The sequence below is a fragment of the Danio rerio genome, chromosome 6 (assembly GCF_049306965.1).
Source record: "Danio rerio strain Tuebingen ecotype United States chromosome 6, GRCz12tu, whole genome shotgun sequence".
Lineage (NCBI taxonomy): Eukaryota > Metazoa > Chordata > Actinopteri > Cypriniformes > Danionidae > Danio > Danio rerio.
The window spans coordinates 57,603,140-57,627,443 of record NC_133181.1 but is presented as its reverse complement, the minus strand read 5'-3'; the positions used below and the strand labels follow the sequence as shown (position 1 = coordinate 57,627,443).

At 34.3% G+C, this 24,304-nt stretch overlaps 1 protein-coding gene across 13 annotated transcripts in view; it reads right to left on the bottom strand.

Moving 5' to 3' along the window:
* nav1b (neuron navigator 1b) overlaps positions 1-24,304 on the bottom strand; it is a 214,166-nt gene that overhangs the window by 100,824 nt on the left and 89,038 nt on the right. For all 13 annotated transcript variants that reach the window (XM_073954708.1, XM_073954705.1, XM_017356758.4 and 10 more), the window contains 2 exons: positions 22,356-22,458; positions 12,448-12,798 (listed from right to left, as the gene is read on the bottom strand). In XM_073954708.1, coding sequence (XP_073810809.1) covers positions 12,448-12,798; positions 22,356-22,458 — 454 coding nt within the window. The remainder of the gene's footprint in view (positions 1-12,447; positions 12,799-22,355; positions 22,459-24,304) is intronic.

Genomic DNA, 24,304 nt, shown 5'->3' with positions numbered 1-24,304 from the left:
GTATTATTATTTTTATCATTATTATTATTATTATTATTATTTTATTATTATTATTATTACCTCCAGAACGGTCTTGAGCATCTGTCTGCGATCAAAAAAACCATCTCACACCTCCAAAAACCACCATGCACCATCATTATATTTTGTCTTCTGAGACAGAAAGAAAGCTCACATTGGCCTCTCCCACTACAGCAAATTTCCTTTTTCTAGTAATGATTTGGTTTTCTTTGACTCGTTGGATTGAAACGCTGCTTTATTCACAAATGCAATAAACCAGTAATCTAAACCAGCATCTTCTGATGGAAACATTTAACCCTTCAAATGTGCTCATGCAAGAGAGCAGGGTTTTCTGAGCTCACTATGAAAATATCCTTCCCTATAGATGGTCAAGCTTTAGGCTGAAATATGAGAGCTTAATATCTGTGCCGCAGGGACGTCACATATGGAGACCAGAACACAGAATGGCACTTAGATGAAGATGAGATAATACGATAAAAGGTTAACATAACCTCCATAGTTCTTCACAGTTCTTCAGCAGTGCTCATACAGTATGTGCATGATTGAATAGCATAAAAGAGAATCACAAAGAAAAAAAAGGCATATTAAATTATATATTAATTATATATATAATTTATTTTAATTACACATTTAAAAAAATACACTGAATGAGTAAAAAATTATGACTAAGCGTATCATGTTAATAATAATAATAATAATAATAATAATACATTTATATTAATATTCATAGTAAATAACTATTTGATAAATACCACTATTGTCATTATTATTATTATTATTATTATTATTATTATTATTATTATTATTATACTATTATATTATTATTAGCATTATTATTATTAATAATAATACATAATGAAAAACATTACAATTTAATAAAATATTTATAATACATAATTATTTGATAATGAACAATATTATTATGTGATTATTGTCATTATTATTATTAATTTTAATAATAATAAATTACAATTTAATAAAATTTATTATTTATTATTGGATAATAAATAATATTATAATATGATTATTGTAATTATTATTAATATCATTATTAGTAGTAGTGATAGTATTAAAACAATATTATTATTTTTATTATTGATATTGTTATTATTATTATTATTAATAATAATAATGATAATAATATTAATAACAATAATAATAATAATAATAGTAATAAACATCACAATTTATATTAAAATTCATAAATAATATTTTGATACATAATATGATGAGATTATTATCATTAATAGTATCATCATCATCATCCTTAAATAATAATAATACAACAAAAACAACAACAACAATAATAATAATAATTATATTATTAAATATTATTATATTAAAACATATTATAATAAATAATATTATTAATTTGCTATTAATTAGTGATAACAAATACAAATATCTTATTTTGAAAAACAATAATACTTAATAGGTAAATAGAAAACTACTCAACCAACTGGAAACCAGTATATTTAAAAAAATTTAAATTACAATTAATTTGTATTGTTTAATATTTTGCACTGTGATCCTTAAAAAGACTCCTTACATCAAATGGATATTGCTCTAACTGTGCCAGATAACTGGCTAAATAAACTGCTGTGCACATAACAACATTTTAGTGCACATAAGAGTGAAAATGTGTGATGTGTGCTTTAATCAATCAATCACTCAATTAATCAATCAGTTAATCAATCAACATACATTTTAATGCACTAAAAGTATAGTATGCCATGCTATATTACATGATGTATAATTTGATAAATATTCTCTTACAGAAATTAGATTACATTCACATTCAAGATTTGAGGAGTAATTCCTACTCATACACTACTTACAATTTATCCTACCCAATTCTCCTGTACCGCATGTCTTTGGACTGTGGGTGAAACCGAAGCACCCGGAGGAAACCCACGCGAACGCAGGAAGAACATGTAAACTCCACACTGAAACGCCAACTGACCCAGCCGAGGCTCGAACCAGCAACCCTCTTCCTTAGGCAACAGCACTACTTACTCCGCCACTGCGTCGCCTTGAGGAGTAATAATGTTTATTAAACCTTAACGATGGTAAAATATGCTCAAAAAAAAACCCAACAAAACAGAGCACCAGTAAATCACTTAGCATTATCATTAGCATCAGGATGAATGGGAACAGAACGGGTCACTATCCAATGACAGTCTCAGGGGACGACAGCAATACACCACGGAGCAGACACAAACTGACGCAAGCATGTGTTCGCCTGGGGCCAGACGCAATCAATACACATTACTTGTCCAACTTCAGACCAGCGTTTGCCTATATTTGTATATTGAGCACAATCTGCAGCAATCAAACATCAGCAGTTGGCTCTAAAATAACAATGCTGTTCATGAATTCTCTAGTAAAAGCAAACGGATATTCTCAAGCTTTCTTTATCCACTTTTTTGACAGAAGATTCGAAGTTAAATCCCAGTTCTGCTATTGTCTCTATATTGATTCTATATCAACAGTTATCACTCTCTACACCTAAAAAAATATTTAGCTGCCTTGTCAAACTACTTATTTAAATTGAGTTGAAGCTGCACAATTCTTGGGATTTTTTTGGGGATAACCTAATTGTTTTATGTTCAGTCTACTTACATTTAAGCTAAATTAATCGATTTTTGTTGGGACAACATGAATGATTTGTGTGGAAACCTGCAGTTTTACAGTGAATTTTCATTCACTCATTCATTTTCCTTCAGCTTAGTCCCTTATTTATAAAACCCAGACTCATTCTGATTATGTACCCCTATATACATTTCTGGAGAAAGCAAAATATGTTCCAGGAGCTACCATTTTTTTGCAGTTTTTGTTTTCGTGAATCCACCAGAGGCCGCTGTGTATGCGTTTTCAGATCTCTGATCTCTGAGGCCACTGTCGACTGACTGATTCACTGACTGACCAACCGATGTTCTTCACCTGCACTCGAACCCCGTTGTTGCGATAAACTCCGCTCTGCGTCTCAAGTCTGGCTACGAACATGTCGAGATACCGAACAAACTGGTAATAGCTGAAAAGCAGTCCATATAGAGGTAAGGTAAGCGAGAAAAGGAACGGCGTCATACAACCTTATAGCATTCATTTTAAAGCTGAAATGCAGCCATAGGTTTCTCTGGCTACATAATTCGCAATCTCTGGAAATGTATATAGGGCTACATTTTCAGAATGATGGTATGTTGTATTTACCAGGGGTGGCCACAACGAAATAAACTGCCATCTATTCCAGCATTCGTTTTACACAGCGGATGCCCTGTCAGCAGCAACACATCACTGGGAAACACACTCATACACTACAGTCAATTGAGCTTATCCTATTCACTTCTAGCGCATGTCTATTGGACTGTGGGGGAAATGTAATCCAATAATGTAAGAACATAATATTTAAGTTAAATTTTAATGGTGTTATATTAAAATCTAATATAACTATAAATATAATAATTATTAAGGTCCAAAAAAGCAAATTGTTATCTAAAAACTCAAAATTATGAGAAAAATCACTTTACTATTGGTCACAAAATAAATAAAATATATAGTCAAGCCTAAAATTATTCATATATATATATATATATATATATATATATATATATATATATATATATATATATATATATATATATATATATATATATATATATATATACACTATATATGAAGCTGCTGATCATAACCAAGAGCATGGTGGCAAACTGAAGCTTCACCTTTTTCCTCCATCCCTCCGGCTCATCGCCATGGTAACCAGACCCAGATTTGACTTCAGTGAATTAACTCGTGCAGTTCTTCTGCACAAATCACCAATAATTTGACACTCACTGACAAAAGGCACAAAACAAAGCAGCGAACGCTCTCAAACACGCACTCAAATAATATAAAAACACTCTGGGCTTAATTTATTCATTAACACAAACTTCTCCATGCAATTAAATTGAGCCCTTAAATAAAATAATAATTAGTTAAGAGTGGTATTTTTTTTTTGTTCAAAATTAAATTCACTTTGCTGCTAGACGACATGAATTTGAAAACTTTGCTTCTAGTTGTCAATGAATTTTCAGATTCATTTGGGACATAAACACACTTTAATAGGCATACGTGATTACAAAGTACATACTTAATCATGTATGTAAACTCCTATATATATATGAGAGTGGTATTTTTTATTTTATATATTATATATTATATATTATTTTATATTATTTTCTTATATATATATATATATATATATATATATATATATATATAACGAAAAAAAAATACCACTCTCATATATATATATATATATATATAACGAATAAAAAATACCACTCTCATATATATATATATATATATATATATATATATATATATATATATATATATATATATATATATATATATATATATATATATATATATATATAAAAAATACCACTCTCATATATATATATATATATATATATATATATATATATATATATATATATATATATATATATATATGTATAGGATATACAAAAATACATAAATGTATTATCTTGTGCTGCTAACATCTTTGAAAAAAGTGTGCTCCCACTTTATATTAAGTGGCCTTAACTACTAAGTACTTACATCAAAAAAGATACAATGTTGTTGCTGTGTTCATACTGTCTTGCAAAACACTTGAGGTGGGATACAGGTCGGGTCAGGGACAGGTTTTGGGGTATGGGTTGGTTTTTGTATAAGGATGTTGTTAAAAATTCAATTAAAGAAATTAAATATAGATGTAATTACATGCAGGTATTTTTTCAATCATCAATACAATGTAAAAAAGTACATCAGTTACTTCATATAAAGTCAGACCAAAAGTGTAAAGAAATAACCCACTGTGACGTCAAAAAATGTTGTAGAAAACGGTTGTTTTTACATTTTAGAATCAAATTGGGTGCATTTAATGCACACTTTTTTTGACAAGAATTGAGCGATCAGCTTCAGTTTGTGTGGAATATACTCATTTCGGTAGACTACCTTTCTCAGACAAACACAGAACACTCGAACACTGCAGTGCTTTGTACTTTTTCCCATGAATAAAAGTTGTATCAGAGTGACAGCAATGTTTTATCAACTTGTCTTCCTCTGAGGAAACGGTTGATGGTTGCCTAGCAACTTACAACCTACAAAACACCGCCCATCTGCACCAACCACCCCCTTCCCCCAGTCCGCGCTAAAATTGTCAAGCGTTGACCGGTCCACAGTGATAAAAAGGTTAAGGACTGCTGATTTAGACTATAAAATCGAAATAATAGGATTTACTATTAAAATGGATGCACTTACACTATAAAAATGAAATGGTTGCATTTACACTTCAGAATCAAAACAGATGCATTTACAGGTCACTTATGAATCAAAACATTTACACTACAACCAAAATGATTACATATACACTTAGTCAAAACCGTTGAATTTACACTTTAGAATCGAAACGGTTGCATTTTAGACTGTAGAACTAAACGGATAGGATTTAAACTTTACAATTAAAACAGTTGTTTTCATACTTTAACCAAAATGGTTACATTTACACTTTAGAATAAAGAGTTGCATTTCCACTACAATTAAAACAGTTGCATTTACTCTTTAGAATTAAAGCGGTTGCATTTACACTTTAGAATTGAAATAGTTGCATTTACATTTTACATTTAAAATGGTTGCATTTACACTTCAGGATCAAAGCGGTTGCATTTACACTTCAGAATTGAAATGGTTGCATTTACGTAATAGAATTGGAATGGCTACATTTACACTTTTATCAAAATGGTTGAATTAACACTTTTGAATTGAAATAGTTGCATTTACTCTTTACAATTAAAATGGTTGCATTTACACTTTAAAATCGAATAGATTGCATTCACACTCTAGAATCGAACCGGTTGCATTTACAGGCTCAATATGTGTGACACTCCCTTCAAATGACCTAAAACTCAGAGCTCTGTTCTTTCTTATGTAATTTCTTCTCTCTCTGCACTGAAGTGAGAATGAGAATGAGGGCTGGGTCTGATCAGCCCACCGTCATGCGGCATTCGCTAAATCCCTCTGCATGAGCTTCCCAGATAAAGCCCAGATTCACGCCCAGGAGAACTGGCCTGAATTTCATCATCTCGGTATGCATACAGAGTGTGTATCTGAGGGTGTATGTGTGTGACCGAACCATCAAATAGAGCAGTTATAGAAAAAGAGGAATTAGAAAGACAACCGAGGACAGGAGAGGAGCATCTATTGTCGTCAAATCTCGGAGATCTGACACCTGCTGTGCTGAAAACTTATCTGAATAATCTGAGACCCGGCAGATGGCTCGACCTTGCGGAAGGACACACATGGCGAGTGGGTGCAATTCAATGCTGGAGTTTCACTGTTACAGAGTTGAAGTGAGAATTATTAGCCCCCCTGTATATTTTCCCCCAATTTCTGTTTAACAGAAAGATTTTTAAACACATTTTTAAACAAAATAAACAGAATTTTGTATTTAGTTCAAAATCTAAAGTGATCAATTATTTTTTTTAATGATTTTAATTTGTAATTATATTTCCCTACGGAACCCCGGAAGGGATGTAGTGAAGGAAAAAAAATTGGCTGGTTGAAAAAAAAAATTGGGTGAAAGAAAAAAATGGGTGGGAGGAAAATATATATTTCTAAGTTTTTGCGTTCTCTCGCAAAGTTCTGCGTTCCCTCGCAAAGATGTTTTGCGTTCTTTTGCAAAACTGTTTCTTCACAAACACTTCCTGTTCACTTCACTCACGTTAACTCTCCCGTTTTTGCCAAAATTCTACCGTATTTTACCATTCTTTTCTTTAAATTACTGTGCGTCGATCTGTGCGTCGATCGTCGACTTTCATATGCTACCTCTGAACTAGTGAATGCATGTATAAGCGCTGACTGACAGACGCGCTCCATACAATAAACTGATCCCAGATCAGCATATGTACACGCCATTTACAGAGGAGCGGGTGCATGTTTAAACAGACAAATACACTGAATAATATGGAAACATCTCCGTCCTGCATGTTTTATTTTAAATAGCTTATTTTCTATTAAATGAGCACAAACAGTTTCTAAAGTAATGGACTGTTTTCTGTATAGATCTGTGCATTCTTACAGAGACACCTCTGTTATCAAACTAAATAAAACATGAGATTCATTTGCTGCTCACTTGTTTGATAACAGAAGTGTCCCTTTAAATGGCGCGTACAGACGCTGATCTGGGATCAGTTTATTGTATGGAGCACGTCTGTCAGTCAGCGCTTATACATGCATTTACTGGTTGCAAAGTGAAAAGCGACGATCGACGCACATAATTAATGTAAAGAAAGTGGGGTAGAATGGTAAAATATGGGAGAATTTCAGGAAAAACGGGAGGGTTTACGTGAGTTAAGGGAACAGGAAGTGTTTGTGAAGAAACAGTTTTGCGAGGGAACGCAAAACATCTTTGCGAGATAACGCAAAACTTTGTGAGGGAACGCAAAACATCTTTGTGAGATAACGCAAAACTTTGCGAGGGAACGCAAAACATCTTTACGAGGGAACGCAAAACATCTTTGTGAGATAACGCAAAACTTTGCGAGGGAACGCAAAACATCTTTGTGAGATAACGCAAAACTTTGCGAGGGAACGCAAAACATCTTTGCGAGATAACGCAAAACTTTGCGAGGGAACGCAAAACATCTTTGTGAGATAACGCAAAACTTTGCGAGGGAACGCAAAACATCTTTGTGAGATAACGCAAAACTTTGCGAGGGAACGCAAAACATCTTTACGAGGGAACGTAAAACATCTTTGCGAGATAACGCAAAACTTTGCGAGGGAACGCAAAACATCTTTGTGAGATAACGCAAAACTTTGCGAGGGAACGCAAAACATCTTTACGAGGGAACGCAAAACATCTTTGCGAGATAACGCAAAACTTTGCGAGGGAACGCAAAACATCTTTGTGAGATAACGCAAAACTTTGCGAGGGAACGCAAAACATCTTTACGAGGGAACGCAAAACATCTTTGCGAGATAACGCAAAACTTTGCGAGGGAACGCAAAACATCTTTACGAGGGAACGCAAAACATCTTTGCGAGATAACGCAAAACTTTGCGAGGGAACGCAAAACATCTTTGTGAGATAACGCAAAACTTTGCGAGGGAACGCAAAACATCTCTACGAGGGAACGCAAAACATCTTTGCGAGATAACGCAAAACTTTGCGAGGGAACGCAAAACATCTTTGTGAGATAACGCAAAACTTTGCGAGGGAACGCAAAACATCTTTACGAGGGAACGCAAAACATCTTTGTGAGATAACGCAAAACTTTGCGAGGGAACGCAAAACATCTTTGTGAGATAACGCAAAACTTTGCGAGGGAACGCAAAACATCTTTGCGAGATAACGCAAAACTTTGCGAGGGAACGCAAAACATCTTTGTGAGATAACGCAAAACTTTGCGAGGGAACGCAAAACATCTTTACGAGGGAACGCAAAACATCTTTGCGAGATAACGCAAAACTTTGCGAGGGAACGCAAAACATCTTTGTGAGATAACGCAAAACTTTGCGAGGGAACGCAAAACATCTTTACGAGGGAACGCAAAACATCTTTGCGAGATAACGCAAAACTTTGCGAGGGAACGCAAAACATCTTTGTGAGATAACGCAAAACTTTGCGAGGGAACGCAAAACATCTTTACGAGGGAACGCAAAACATCTTTGCGAGATAACGCAAAACTTTGCGAGGGAACGCAAAACATCTTTGTGAGATAACGCAAAACTTTGCGAGGGAACGCAAAACATCTTTACGAGGGAACGCAAAACATCTTTGCGAGATAACGCAAAACTTTGCGAGGGAACGCAAAACATCTTTGTGAGATAACGCAAAACTTTGCGAGGGAACGCAAAACATCTTTACGAGGGAACGCAAAACATCTTTGCGAGATAACGCAAAACTTTGCGAGGGAACGCAAAACATCTTTGTGAGATAACGCAAAACTTTGCGAGGGAACGCAAAACATCTTTACGAGGGAACGCAAAACATCTTTGCGAGATAACGCAAAACTTTGCGAGGGAACGCAAAACATCTTTGTGAGATAACGCAAAACTTTGCGAGGGAACGCAAAACATCTTTACGAGGGAACGCAAAACATCTTTGCGAGATAACGCAAAACTTTGCGAGGGAACGCAAAACATCTTTGTGAGATAACGCAAAACTTTGCGAGGGAACGCAAAACATCTTTACGAGGGAACGCAAAACATCTTTGCGAGATAACGCAAAACTTTGCGAGGGAACGCAAAACATCTTTGTGAGATAACGCAAAACTTTGCGAGGGAACGCAAAACATCTTTACGAGGGAACGCAAAACATCTTTGCGAGATAACGCAAAACTTTGCGAGGGAACGCAAAACATTGCGAGAAAACGCAAAAACTTAGAAATATATATTTTCCTCCCACCCATTTTTTTCTTTCACCCATTTTTTTTTTCACCCAGCCAATTTTTTCTCCTCCACTACATCCCTTCCGGGGTTCTGTATATTTCACTCTTTAGTTTTTAGTTTTTTTTTTTTTTTTGCTTAAACACATGCAGCCTATATCGCAGACTTTGCACTGAACTCTTTTTATGCAACCAACCATCCTGTACAAACATATGAACACCCTGTATTAATGTTATAAAGCTACTGACAGAAGCTGTGCCAGAAGCAGGAGGTATTTCATCATCCACAGCATCTCTGCAGGCCTCTCTGCTAATGTGGCTAATTAGCATGACCCCTCTTTGATGCTCTACTCACTGTTGCCTATTTAATCTAGCGTAGGTACATGCCCGGTTAATAACAACACTGTGTCTCATGTTCCCTTTCTTGACATTATAGCACTTCGAACACTTCAAATGATACTTCGAGCGATAAATGAAGAATCATTTGTATCACAAAGTAGAAACTTAAACCTTTCCATTTCACAAAAGACTCTTTATAGAGAAATAAAATCAAAATTTTCATGCTTAAAAATATTCCTTTAAAGAGCAGGTGGTATATGTTTAGAAAAATATCTAATTTGCTGTATGTAAAGCAGCTGTAATTCAATGTAAACAGTCTGGATTTGTTAAATGCATGAAAGAGAAGTCCATGCCTTACCCAAGTATGATTAATTCTTTGTGTCTATATATTGTGCTAATTTGTGATGGATAGACTAGTGTCAGCATAAGCTCATTGTGGATACGCTCCCTTGTCTAAATTTATGAAGAGTGCAAATTATGTACCCAGAGGTACGTCTGGCTGCATTGTTTTTTTTTTATCGAAAACTACAGAGTGGTGTGATGCTGCAGACTGCTTTTGTTCATTTAAGGGCTATCAGATGACTGTTGCCTCCATACGGATGGCTTCTCTGGTGTTACCAGTTTGCCCTGTAGCTCACCGTATATGTTGGTGAAATTGGGAGCAGAGTTGACCACGATGATGGAGTTTGGATTCAGATACCAGACGAAACGACAAACTAAAAAATAAATAAATAACAGTATGAAAATGTGGTGAAATCCCACAGCTGTGACGGCTTTTCGTTTTCTAGATTGCTTTTGAAAACACTAGGGGTTGGGTTTAGGGAAGGAGGTTAGTGAGTCAGTCAGTGAGTCAACAGCAAGCTGAAGCGTATATTGCGCCCTATGTTGGATTTACACAAGAGAAATTTGTGATCTTCACAAGCATACACGGTGGACACTGGTGGATTTCGCTGTAGTTCTGTTTTAGCTTTCATGGTTTTTCTGTCTCATTGGGTATTTTGTTTCTAACATACAACAGATGCAGAAAGACCAATCAAAACAGAGTTAGCTTATCGAAGAAAGGGGAGTACAGACTGAACAAATTCAAACCAATCATTAATATATATATATATATATATATATATATATATATATATATATATATATATATATATATATATATATATATATATATATATATATGTGCATGTGTTCATAAATATATATATATATATATATATATATATATATATATATATATATATATATAACACACGTGTATATATATATATATATATATATATATATATATATATATATATATATATATATATATATATATATATATATACACAGATGTGTATGTGTGTATGTGTCTATATAGTTGAAATCAAAATTGTTAACCCCCCTGAATTATTTTCCCCAATTTATTTTTAACGAGAGAAGATTTCTTCAACACATTTCTAAACATAATAGTTTTGTAACTAATTTCTAATAACTGATTTATTTTATCTTTGCCATGATGACAGTAAATAATATTTGACTAGATGTTTTTCTAGACACTTCTATAAAGCTTAAAGTGACATTTAAAGGCTTCTCTAGGTTAATTAGGTTAACTAGACAGGTTATGGTAATTAGGCAAGTTATTGCATAACGATGGTTTGTTCTGTAGACTATTGAAAAAAATATATGGATTAAAAGGGCTAATAATATTGACCGTAAAATGTTTTTTAAAAAGTTAAAAACTGCTTTTATTCTAGCCGAAATAAAACAAATAAAACTTTCTCCAGAAGAAAAAATATTATCAGACATACTGTGAAAAATTCCTTGAAAAAGAAAAAAACAATTAAAGAGGGTGGGGCGGGGCTAATAATTCTGACTTTAACTGTGTGTGTGTGTGTATATATATATACACATACATACATACATACATACATACATACACATGTCTGTGTTTTTATTTTTTTATATTAAAAATCAAAGTGAAAAATTAGAGAGTCTGGTCTTGTCAGTTTAAACTCCTGATATATATTATAATCCCACAGGCACTTCCAGGGACCTTAAAACATTCTTTGTAGAATTACTAATTATATTTATATTATATTATAAAAAACTACAAAAACTAAAAATTATAAAAAAAAAAAACTACTAACACTTCCCTTCTTAGACTTTACAGACCTGAAACTTGCCTTTAGTACTTATTCATTGTTGCTCTTAGTTGTGTAAATTGCTTCCTTGTCCTCATTTGTAAGTCGCTTTGGATAAAAGCGTCTGCTAAATGACTAAATGTAAATGTAAATGTATATTGTCACAAAAAAAAAAAAAAAAAATTGCACATACCTATCAACCTTGAGATGGGAAAAAAGGTATATAGTCTTTCATACTGTATTTATTTCTGTGTTTTCAAGCCTAAATAAAACAGAAGCATAGTTTCACATTGAAGAACAAGGGGCGTCTCCTGGTTGTTTGGCAGTACTATGCATATAGGAAAGATCGGCTCTTTTGATGATGTTTATTGTCAGCCTTAATCAAAAGATTAAAAATATGGGAAAATACTTAATGATAGCAGGACAGATTGATGAAATATGGGAGAATCCCAGAAAAAAAGAGGTATGGTGTAGAATCATGTTTTCCTCTTGTGTTAAAGCTGAAAGACTGAAAATGCTTAAACACTCACCCATTGGCCAGATTGTCATCATCGTCTTCATCATTAAGGCTCTTGCACAGAACATCAGAATCGCTCAGGTATCCAGACTTGAGGTCACTGTCTCCAGCATCCAGGAACTCACTGCGGGATGTGTGGCTAAGGCGGCTGGAGCAGCGGGCAGGCATGGTCTGAGATGTGTATTGAGAGGCCTTGGTGCCTGACAGATAGCTGCTGCCGGTAGAGGAAGGAGCATCTCCGGCTTGGAGACGAGGACTGGACTGACCGTGGCGCCAGGAGAGAGGAGACGAGCGGTTGGAGAGGCTGGAGATGCTGCGAGCATTGGTTTCATCGCTGTCATAGCAGACGCTGCTCTCCAGACAACTGCAGAGGGAAAGAGACAAGAGTGTACTGTAAAAAAAATGAAGAGTTCAACACAATTCCTTCATGTTAAATTTATATATTTTACTCATTTCGAGTGGATTTAAGAGTTTACACATTTTTAATGCCTAATTTTTATAGATTTTTCCACAATTTCTTAAGAAGCTAAAAAAAATTAGTTTAGAAATTTAAGCGGATTGAACATAAAACAATTAAGGCTGCATTTACACTGCAGATCGTGATAATCAATTCCAATTTTGTGACTGTATCTGATTTTTTTATTTATTTTTTTGATGACCTGCTTACATCATCTTTTAAAAATGACTCGTATCAACTGTCTGCAGGTATACTGCACACAATGACAAAAAAAAAAAAAAAAAAAAAAAGAGCAGGCGCTGACTGACAGCTGAAAATAAAAGAGCACCCTTTTCTCCATTTTCGAGCATTTAATCATTTAATAATTTAATTTTAGCACATGAACAAATACTATAGTAATTTACAATAAATACTGTGGTGTTAAACCATACTATAGTAAAGTACATGAATTAATCTATTGTGGTCATTCTACAGTTGTCATGATAACACAACAACATTAGTATAAACAAATTTCCCAAATACTGCTTTCATCAACCATATTGCAGCACAATACATCACAGATGTTTAAGTCTCCGGTAAATCTGGCTTGAACTAAATCGAATGTATTTTTCGTGAGTTGCTCGACCTGATGAAGGCCCCAGGAACTCATGACCTACTAACGAAAAAGATGCATGAGAATCTGCATTCAGATGGAGATTGCATAACCAGATGCACCAGCTCAAATGAATAATATAACAGCTTTTCCCAGCGCATGAGCACAGAGTAGCTATTTTTACCCATTTCTCTCAGGATAATTCAACAGACAGCTGTGAAACACCAGAAGATGCACTTGTGGTTTGAAATATTTGGATGCGCTCAGGGCTTAAACATGTTGGTGTTGGATTATTTGGTTTAAGTTGTCCAGTTTGGTCTGTTACATTAAAAATTTACAATTATTGAATTTAGGATGGGTCCCACTTTATATTGTGTCCTTAACTAATATGTACTTACACAGGATTTAATAGATTGTTACAATGTACTTTTTGTAAATTGTGTAAATACATGTATTTACTGTGTACTTATGCTTGATAAAATACATGTATGTAATTACATCTGTAAATACCTTTTGTAATTACATTTGTAAATACACTGTTGACCATCCCTTACACCTTAACCCACCCTTAAACCTACCCATGCCACCAAACCTGTCCATAACCCAACCTCTATTCCAACTCAAAAGTACCACAAGTGTTCTCAAATACATTATAAACACAGTAAGTACATTGTATTTATTTTTTTGATGTAAGTACATAGTAGTTAAGGACACTTAATATAAAGTGGGACCAGTATATTGGAAGAAAAGTGCTTTTAAAGTTTTTGTCTTTTTTCAAACATCTAAAAACAAAATATTTCAAAATCAAGAAACATTCTCTAGACAAAAAGTATACCTGCCGGGGTAAGCAAGTCTTTTTTTTTTTGTTGTTATATTTATTGCATTTTAAATTAGCACACAGATAATGCATAAGTGAAAACAACAAATAACAAAATAAAATGAAAAAAACTCAGTATTTAACATCAATATTTATGACCTCTCTTCTTATTCATCAATCAACACATTTCTAACTGCACCACATTAAGAAAAATTTCCAAGCAAAATTGAGATTATTTTTCTTACCACATTCTTACCCTGTTTACTTTGCTTGTTTAAAGGAAAAACTCTCAAAAAAAAAATACTCACCGGCCACTTTATTAGGTACACCTTACTTGTACCAGGTTGGACACCTTTTTGCCTTCAGAACTGCCTTAAACCTTCATGGCACAGATTCAACAAGGTACTGTAAATATTCCTCAGACATTTTGCTCCATATTGAGGTGATAGCATCACACAGTCACTGCAGATTTGTCAGCTGCACATCCATGATGCGAATCTCCTGTTCCACCACATTCCAAAGGTGCTCTATTGGGTTGAGATCTGGTGACTGTAGAAACTAGTCTGAGATGATTCGTGCTTTATGACATGGTGTGTTATCCTGCTGGAAGTAGCCATAAGAAGATGGGTACATTGTGGTCATAAAGGGATGGAAAAGTGTGCCAAGAAAATATCACCCACACCATTACACCACCAGCAGCAGCCTAAACCGTTTTTACAAGGCAGGATGAATCCATGCTTTCATATTGTTGACGCCAAATTCTGATCCTACCTTCCAAATGTCGCAGCAGAAATCGAGACTCATCAGACCAGGCAACGTTTCTTCAGTCTTCTATTGTCCAGTTTTGGTGAGCCTGTGTGAATTGTAGCCTCAGTTTTCTGTTGTTAGCTGACAGAAGTGGCACACGGTGTGGTCTTTTCCTGCTGTAGCTCATCTGCCTCACGGTTGGACGTGTTGTGTGTTCAGAGATGCTCTTCTGCAGACCTCGATTGTAAAGAGTGCTTATTTGAGTTACTGTTGCCTTTCTATCAGCTGGAACCAGTCTGGCCATTCTCCTCTGACCTCTGGCATCAACAAGGCATTTGCGCCCACAGAACTGCCGCTCACTGGATATTTCCTCTTTTTCGGACTGTTCTCTGTAAACCCTAGAGATGGTTGTGCATGAAAATTCCAGTAGATCAGCAGTTTCTGAAAAACTCAGACCAGCCCGTCTGACACCAACAACCATGCCATGTTCAAAGTCACTTAAATCACCTTTCTTCCCCATTCTGATGCTCGGTTTGAACTGCAGCAGATCATCTTGACTAAGTCTACATGCCTAAATGTATTTAGTTGCTGATTGGCTGGTTAGAAATTTGCATTGAGCAGTTGGACAGGTGTACCTAATAAAGTGGCCGCTGAGTGTGCAGTATTATATCTGACAAGAAGACACTATTTTTCACTTGTCTAAAAAATGCTTGTTGGTTTAAGAATTTGTAGATATTTGGACTAGAAACAGGACAAAAATAAATCAAAGTATATATCGTATAGTCATAAATTAATGAAACTCTCTAAATACCAAGTTATTAAATATTCATATATTATAACAAGCCTTTAAAACAGGTTTATGAATGTATTAAAATGCAATGTGGATTTCCTTCTGATGGTTTGCTTAGGTCTAGGCTTTTCTCTTGCTCCAGGAATTGCATTAATTGAAAATATAGTTCAGGTTTATGCACATTTGTTATTTTTGTGCATCTGAATTACATGCAGGCAAGCAGTGGCGCAGTAGGTAGTGCTGTCGCCTCACAGCAAGAAGGTCGCTGGGTTGCTGGTTCGAGCCTCGGCTCAGTTGCCGTTTCTGTGTGGAGTTTGCATGTTCTCCCTGCGTTCGCGTGGGTTTCCTCCGGGTGCTCTGGTTTCCCCCACAGTCCAAAGACATGCAGTACAGGTGAATTGGGTGGGCTAAATTGTTTATAGCGTATGAGTGTGTGTGTGAATGTGTGTGTGGATGTTTCCCAGAGATGGGTTGCGGCTGGAAGGGCATCCACTGCGTAAAAACTTGCTGGATAAGTTGGCGGTTCATGAGCTGATTATAAAGGAGAGATCTGGACTCGAGTTTGCATGTGACTATATCTGTCCTACAGGCTGCTGGCATAAGGTAGACCTGGATTGAAGATAAAGGGAGTTTTTAGCCTGAAGAAGTGCTTTAATAAATATGCATTTGCAAAATCATAGCTGAAAATAACACACGTGCAGGCTTATTTCATTGCACTGTACGGCTCAACCACTCCCAAATCTCATGACCTGCTTTTCCATTTGCTTTCACTGCCACATCACGTCCTTCTGTAAGCCAAAGTTCTGTCAGTAGTGAACTCCACTGTGTGGCAAGAACGTTTATAGAAAATTTAAATCAAGAAAGAAAAAGGCAGGCTTCAAATACGCTTCACATGATCTGAAAATGAGTTGCTTGTGCAAAAGTCCTAATCTCAGTGCAATAGTGTTGTTAGTGGTCGCCTCACAGCAAGAAGGCTGCTGGTTTGAGTCCCCGCTCGGTCAGTTGGCATTTCTGTGTGGAGCTTGCATGTTACCCTCGTGGCCAAACACATGCGCTATATCGAAAATAACCTAAAAATTCTTAAATAAACCTACAATTATTTTGGAGAAAAATATTAAAATGATAAAATCAGCATTAAGAAAGGTCTGGAAAATAATTTAATTGTTCCTTTAAATTATGCTTTTTTTTGTCTGGCCCTAAATGGAAGATATGTTCACATATTTTGTGTATTAAAATTACATTTTCATAAAGACAAAATCAAGATTAAATATGTTGTGTCATTTTCCACTATTTATTTATGTATGTATGTATGTATGTATGTATGTATGTATGTATGTATGTATGTATGTATGTATGTATGTATGTATGTACGTATGTATGTACGTATGTATGTATGTATGTATGTATGTATGTATGTATGTATGTACGTACGTATCTAAAAATGACAGTATTTTCGTCTTTATTTTCAGTTATAAAACAAACAATCAAACAAAATTAGGATATCATAAAATAATCATAAAATAAAATAATCATAAAATTAAGTGAGTTTATGACTTACACAAGAACAAATATCTGCTAATGAGGGGTCTGATAATAGTCTTGTTTTCCCTTTGAATTAGGTTTCTTGTTCTGACCCCAGATAGTTATTCAAGCATTCAATTTAAATTAGCATAAAAATAGGAAATAAAGACAAGATTTTATATGTTGTAATCTATTTGTTTGTTTATTTATATATATATAAAAAAACTTAAAGCTACAATTAATTTGAAGAAAAATATTAGAAGAATATTAAAATAAGCATTAAGGTCTGAAAAATAATGTAGTTTTCTCTTTGAATTATGCCTTTATGTATTTTCTTTTACCAAAAATGGCAGATATTTGTCATTGTATTACATTTAAATTTGCATTAAAAACAATAATTAATATGTTATGTCATTATACACTCAATATTTATTTATTTATTTATTTAAAATACATAATATTTTTGTCTTTATTTTCAAAAAGAAAATAAACAAAAATTCTTAAACCTACCATTATTTTGAAGAAAAATATTAGAATATTAAAATAAGCATTAAGAAAGGTCTGAAAAATAATCTGGTCGTCCCTTTGAATGCTCTTTTTTGTCTGACCCCAAATGGCAGATATCTGTTCTTGTATTAAAATTACATTTTCATAAAGATAAAATAAAGATTAAATATGTTATGTAATTTTCCACTATTTGTTTATTGATTTATTCATTTAAAAATTGTGTTTTTGTCTTTATTTACAGTAAAAAAACAAACAAACAAACAAACAAACAAACAAAAAATTAGGATATTATAATATGCATTTAGAAAAAAAGGTTTTAAATTAAGTGAGTTTATGGCTAATACAAGAACAAATATTAGCTAATGAGGGTTCTGAAAATAATCTTGTTGTCTCTTTGAATTATGCCTTTATTTTTGACCGCAAATGGCAGACATTTGTTATTGTATTACATTTAAATTTGCATAAAAAATGATTTAATATGTTATGCCATTATACACTCAATCAAATCAATATTTATTTATTTATTTATTTGAAATTACATACATTTTTTATATATTTGTATAATATTAATTTTTACACACAATTACAAAAAGAAAATAACCTAAAAAAATTTAAATAAAGCTACAATTATTTTAAAGAAAAATATTAGAATATTAAAATAAACTTTAAGAAAGGTCTAAAAAATAAATTTTCATAAAGAAAAAATATGTCATGTTATGAATAAAATTGTGAATGTTATGAATGAACGAATGTTATGTCATTCTCCACTATTTATTTATGGATTTATTCATTTAAAAATTACACGGTATTTTTGTCTTTATTTTCAATAAAAAAAGGATATTATAATAAGTATTTGGAAAAAGTTTCAAAATTAAGTGAGTTTATGACTTATACAAGAACAAATATCAGCCAATTAGGTTTCTAAAATAATTATTCTTTTTTTTGTTCTGACCCCAAATCACAGACATTTGTTCAAGCATTTAATTTAAATTAGCATAAAAACGAGAAATTAAAACAAGATTTAATATGCTATGCCATTTTCCACTCAACAAAATTTTCCATTGAGAATTTTATGATATTTGAACTGTAAGAAAATCAAAACAGAAAATCAGTTTCAGAAGTGTGAGACTTGGTCAAATCTTCCTAAATATGGGCAATGACACTATGACAAATAAAACATGCTTTTGAGTAAATACTCATTGCATATCTTAAACTAAACACACTGAAGTGTTAAAAGACTTGTTTGTGCAAGTATAACACACACTAAAACTGTTTTCCAAAACAAAAACAGGATACGAAAACTTAAAAGCATCCATGTGTCTCAGTAATTAATCACATTTTCCCCTTCAAGCACACATCTTGACATTAACAGACTCCAGATCAGTCCAGCAGGTGTATAATGCCAATCGACATGTTAAGAAATATCTAACACCGCACCTTGCTTTTGCACATCTCTGTTTCTTGAAAGAAAACAGAAGCATGATGTTACAGAAAAGCTCATTGGAGTTGGGCTTTACACACACACGGACACCCACACGCACACACACGCGGCTGTGAAAGTGTGGGTTGTGTCTGGTTGATCAGCATGAATCATTTTACGCCTGTGTTAACAAGTCTAACTCATGCATTTTGACAAGTGATGCTTTCAAAGAATACTCCACCTTTTTTGAAAAAGCCTCATTTTACAAGTCTATAGAGGTAAACGGTTGTTCAACCCTTAACTGTTCTATTTTTTTTTTTGATCATATGCATAAAAAGGACATGTTCAACTTAAATAAATGCTAATTTTTTAATGTTTTAGTGCATAAATTTAAGCTTGGTCCCATATTAAAGATGGCAGATGTCAGATTGTAATGAAAAGAAGTTCAAGGAGTTAAAAAAAAATGTATGTGCCGTTATTTTAATGGAAATAAAAAATAAATGTATATATTAACATTCATTCATTCATTCATTTTATTTTCAGCTTAGTCCCTTTATTAATCCGGGGTCGCCACAGCGGAATGAACCGCAAACTTATCCAGCTCATTTTTACGCAGCAGATGCCCTTCCAGTCGCAATCCATCTCTGGAAGACATCCACACACAAAAAACATCCACACACACTCATTCGCACTCACACTATGAAAAATTTTGCCTACGCAATTCACCTGTACCGCATGTCTTTGGACTGTGGGGGAAAGCGGAGCACCCGGAGGAAACCCACGCGAACGCAGGGAGAACATGCAAACTCTGCACAGAGGCTTGAACCAGCGACCTTCTTGCTGTGAGGCAACAGCACTACCTACTGCGAGACTGCGTCGCCTTATATGTTAACATAATATATACAATTTGTATTTTGCAAAATGTAACCCAAGTTGAATAGTTAAATAATTATTTATAATATTTTTTAGAGCAGTAAAATCATATTGTTATTATATCTACAAGTCTTTATAAATATAATAAACAAAATAAAATTAATGTATACAAATCTAGTTTAAGGTAAAGTAACAACCAATCGTAGGAGCGGGTTATTAGCTCCGCCCCTTACAGCTTGTCGGCAGAGAGAGACAGAGCAGAGACGAGACCGGTTGGTAACGAGAGAGAAAGAGAGAGCAGATTTATTTTATTTATTTGTTTTTATTTTTATTTAAATTTATATTTACTATATATTATAATACTGTACTACTATTTGCCGTGTTAACTATATATATATATATATATATATATATATATATATATATATATATATATATATATATATATATATATATATATATATATATACATATATATATATACATATATATATATATATATATATATATATATATATATATATATATATATACACATGTATATATATATATATATATATATATATATATATATATACACACATGTATATATATATATATATATATATATATATATATATATATATATATATATATATATATATATATATATATATATATATATATATATATATATATATATATATATATATATATAGCCGCAGATTGATTGGTGTAACGTCTTGTATACAAGCGCCACTGACAATCCTGTTTACAGCTCTAAAACATTTAGTTATGAAGAAATTATTAAAATATCAATACTATAGATCAATAAAAATATATCGATATCAACTTAAAAGCTTCTGAGTATCTATATATCACATCCCTAGTGTATACCTGACCGGTGAGCCGTCTGACAAAAAAAGTGCCCCTCTAAATCAAATCAGCAGGATGGCCTTCGGGATCTTTCACTTACTTCGAAGACACGACTGACTACACTTACATGGACATCTGTAATCTAGTCATTTGCCTAAATAGACAATAATATAATTAAGACTGTGTGTGCGCGGTCCTTTTACTGACAGCCGTGTGTGTGGATGTTGTCTGAAAATATGGTGAAAAGGCATACATGACAATAATAGTTTGATCGCGGTGTTTACTCTAATAATGCCACTAATATCTGCATACTCCACGTCTTAATTCCATTTCTGTTTAGTTCAGTTATGCCTTTAGTCGGATTAAGGTGGCCAAAAATCGCTGTTTGGAGCTTATGTAGGCCTACAGTTCAACATTCATGTTTAACTGAATAAACAGTTAGTAAACACAAGGACATCTGATTGAACATCATTTATTTTTATCACCAATTTTCATAGTAGAACAGTTTCTCAAGCAGTTTGTGATGCATTTTGGAAACAGGAGATAAGCCCCTGGTCTAATGCGCCACCTGGCTTGAGAAACCCAGTCTCAAAGACTTACTTTGAGTCATTATTTGGGAAGCACACATATTCTGAATGCCTTCGGCAGAATTCAAATGAGCCATTTTAGTCTAGATTAATTCCAAGATTACAGTGAGATTAATCTAGATATTAAAAAAAAAAAAACATCTATGCTCACCTATACATGTAATGCATTACTTTCAAAAATAACTTTCCCCAACACTGCTTATAACTTATATAATAAAATATTTAAGTTACACGAGACATCGAAGTGGGTTATTTTGTGACTTAATAAACCACCCAACAACCACTTGTAGCATAGCAACCACACAGCAACATTCTAAAAGCTGAATCACCTTAGCAACCAATCAACAACAAAAAAAACGTTTTGCATGGACAAGCACCATTCATTTCTTTAGTCCTATACAGTAAAAGCCCAGTTGTGTATTACGCTTGGCTCCAGTGTGCGTTCATTGATTGAAAGTGTTTCATTGTGTGTGCATCAGTGAATGTGGTAGCCAGGTGTTTCTGAATGACCGAAATGGCAACTTTCCCAAAAGACGAAGGAGGCTGAAAAGTTGTGGAAAAGGTACGCAGTTGTGTATAATGCAAAGCCTTGTTTATATTCAAGCTCTTGTGTGGAATAAATATGCGTGACAATCGTTTCCAAAGAACATCGTGGCGCTTTCACGCAGATTTACGATGCACTGAGAGCAGGAGTTTTGGTGAATTAGTTTGGCTGTGATTTATCCTGTCATGAACATGTGCTGTTTCTCTCTCACCTCTGGCTGAGCTGAGTGCCTCGCAGGCTGGACATGGTTTCCTCCAGATTCTGTCTGAGATCCAAAACATTCTGAACGGTTCGTTTTCTTTGAGACTCGGGATCTGCACACAAAGAATGAGCAAAATGTAATATAATATACAGTAAGTATGCAAAACTGTACAGTTTATACACTCAAAAAAGATACATTTGCTGCTCGTTTAAGCCATTTACTTCAAATGAGTTAATACAACACAATACACTGAAAAAAAAAGATGTCTGCAAAACTGTTGCAAACAATTTATTTGTGCTGAATTTTAACAAACAAATTAAATTTAATAAAATGTAACTTCATTTGTTTGTTTAAATTCAGCCCAAATAATTTTTTTTACAGCCACTTGACGTACATTTTTTTTTTTGTAAATCCAGGGAATCATCTCTGAATAATTTTTTTCAGTGTACTTGAGGTTTTTGGGGGACAACTTAATTGTTTTATGTTCAATCCACTTAAATTTGTTAAGTTAACTTAATTGATTTATGTTGAGAAATTCATTCATTTTCTTGTCGGCTTAGTCCCTTTATTAATCCGGGGTCGCCACAGCGGAATGAACCGCCAACTTATCCAGCAAGCTTTTACGCAGCGGATGCCCTTCCAGCCGCAACCCATCTCTGTGAAATATCCACACACACACTCATACACTACGGACAATTTAGCCTACCCAATTCACCTGTACCGCATGGCTTTGGACTGTGGGGGAAACAGGAGCACCCGGAGGAAACCCACGCGAAGGCAGGGAGAGCATGCAAACTCCACACAGAAACGCCAACTGAGCCGAGGCTCGAACCAGCAACCCAGCGACCTTCTTGCTGTGATGCGACAGCACTACCTACTGCGCCACTGCCTCGCCCACTATGTTGAGACAACCTGAATGAATTGTATGGAACCCTGCATTTTTACAGTATAAAACTATATTCATTCTTTCTATCATTTTCCTTTAACTTAGTCCCTTATGTATCAGGGGTCACCACAACAGAATGAACCGCCAACTATTCCGGCATATGTTTTACATAGTGGATGCCCTTCCAGCCACAATCCAGTACTGGGAAACACCCATACATACTCATTTACACACACTCACGTACGCTACGGCCAATTCAGTTCATCTAATTCACCTATAGCGCATGTGTTTGGACTGTGGGGGAAATCGGAGCACGAGTGGCACCCCCAGAAAATTTTCTTAGGGGTGGCCCGAAGAGGCCACACCAAATCATGGGGTGGCACACAAAAAAAATAATGAATTCAGTGTAGGGCTGCACGATATTGAAAAAAATTGACATTGCGATATTATTTCCCCTGTGATATATATTGCGATATTTATATATATATATATATACTTAAGTCTAAGGCTGTGACGGTCACCGTGACAACCGCGTCACCGCCGTGGTCACTTGCCACCGCCGTTGTCCATTGCCACCGGCTGTAGTACGTGACGTCACGCACTTTAAAACACAAATTACTGTTATGTTGCCAAGTATTACATATCTGTTAGAATAACAGTAGGCGCGATTCAGCAAGTTCAAGTACAACCATGAATCTTGTTAGAAAACGAAATCTTATCCCGGAACATTTTGGATTCATGTCAACCGAGAAAGGTGAACGAATTAATTTAGATTAAGCTTTTTGTAGGGGGGTTTTAAGTGTTAAAGTGTGTTTCAATATTCACTGCTGAGAGTCCAAACAGTGAAGAGCAAATCCATCGATACGCAGATCCACGGGTCCCGAACCATGCAAGCTAGTGGCAATTGATGGCAAGGGAAAAAAAGCCATGTAGGCTTTAACACATCCTTAAGTTTGCCGTCTCTGAGTTTTAAATCAGTTCCAGTGGGGATGACAGTAACACTCATTTATGTCTCATTGCTAGTAGACATATTTTGGTCTTATTTTTCACTTACACTTCAGAGCTTTTAGTG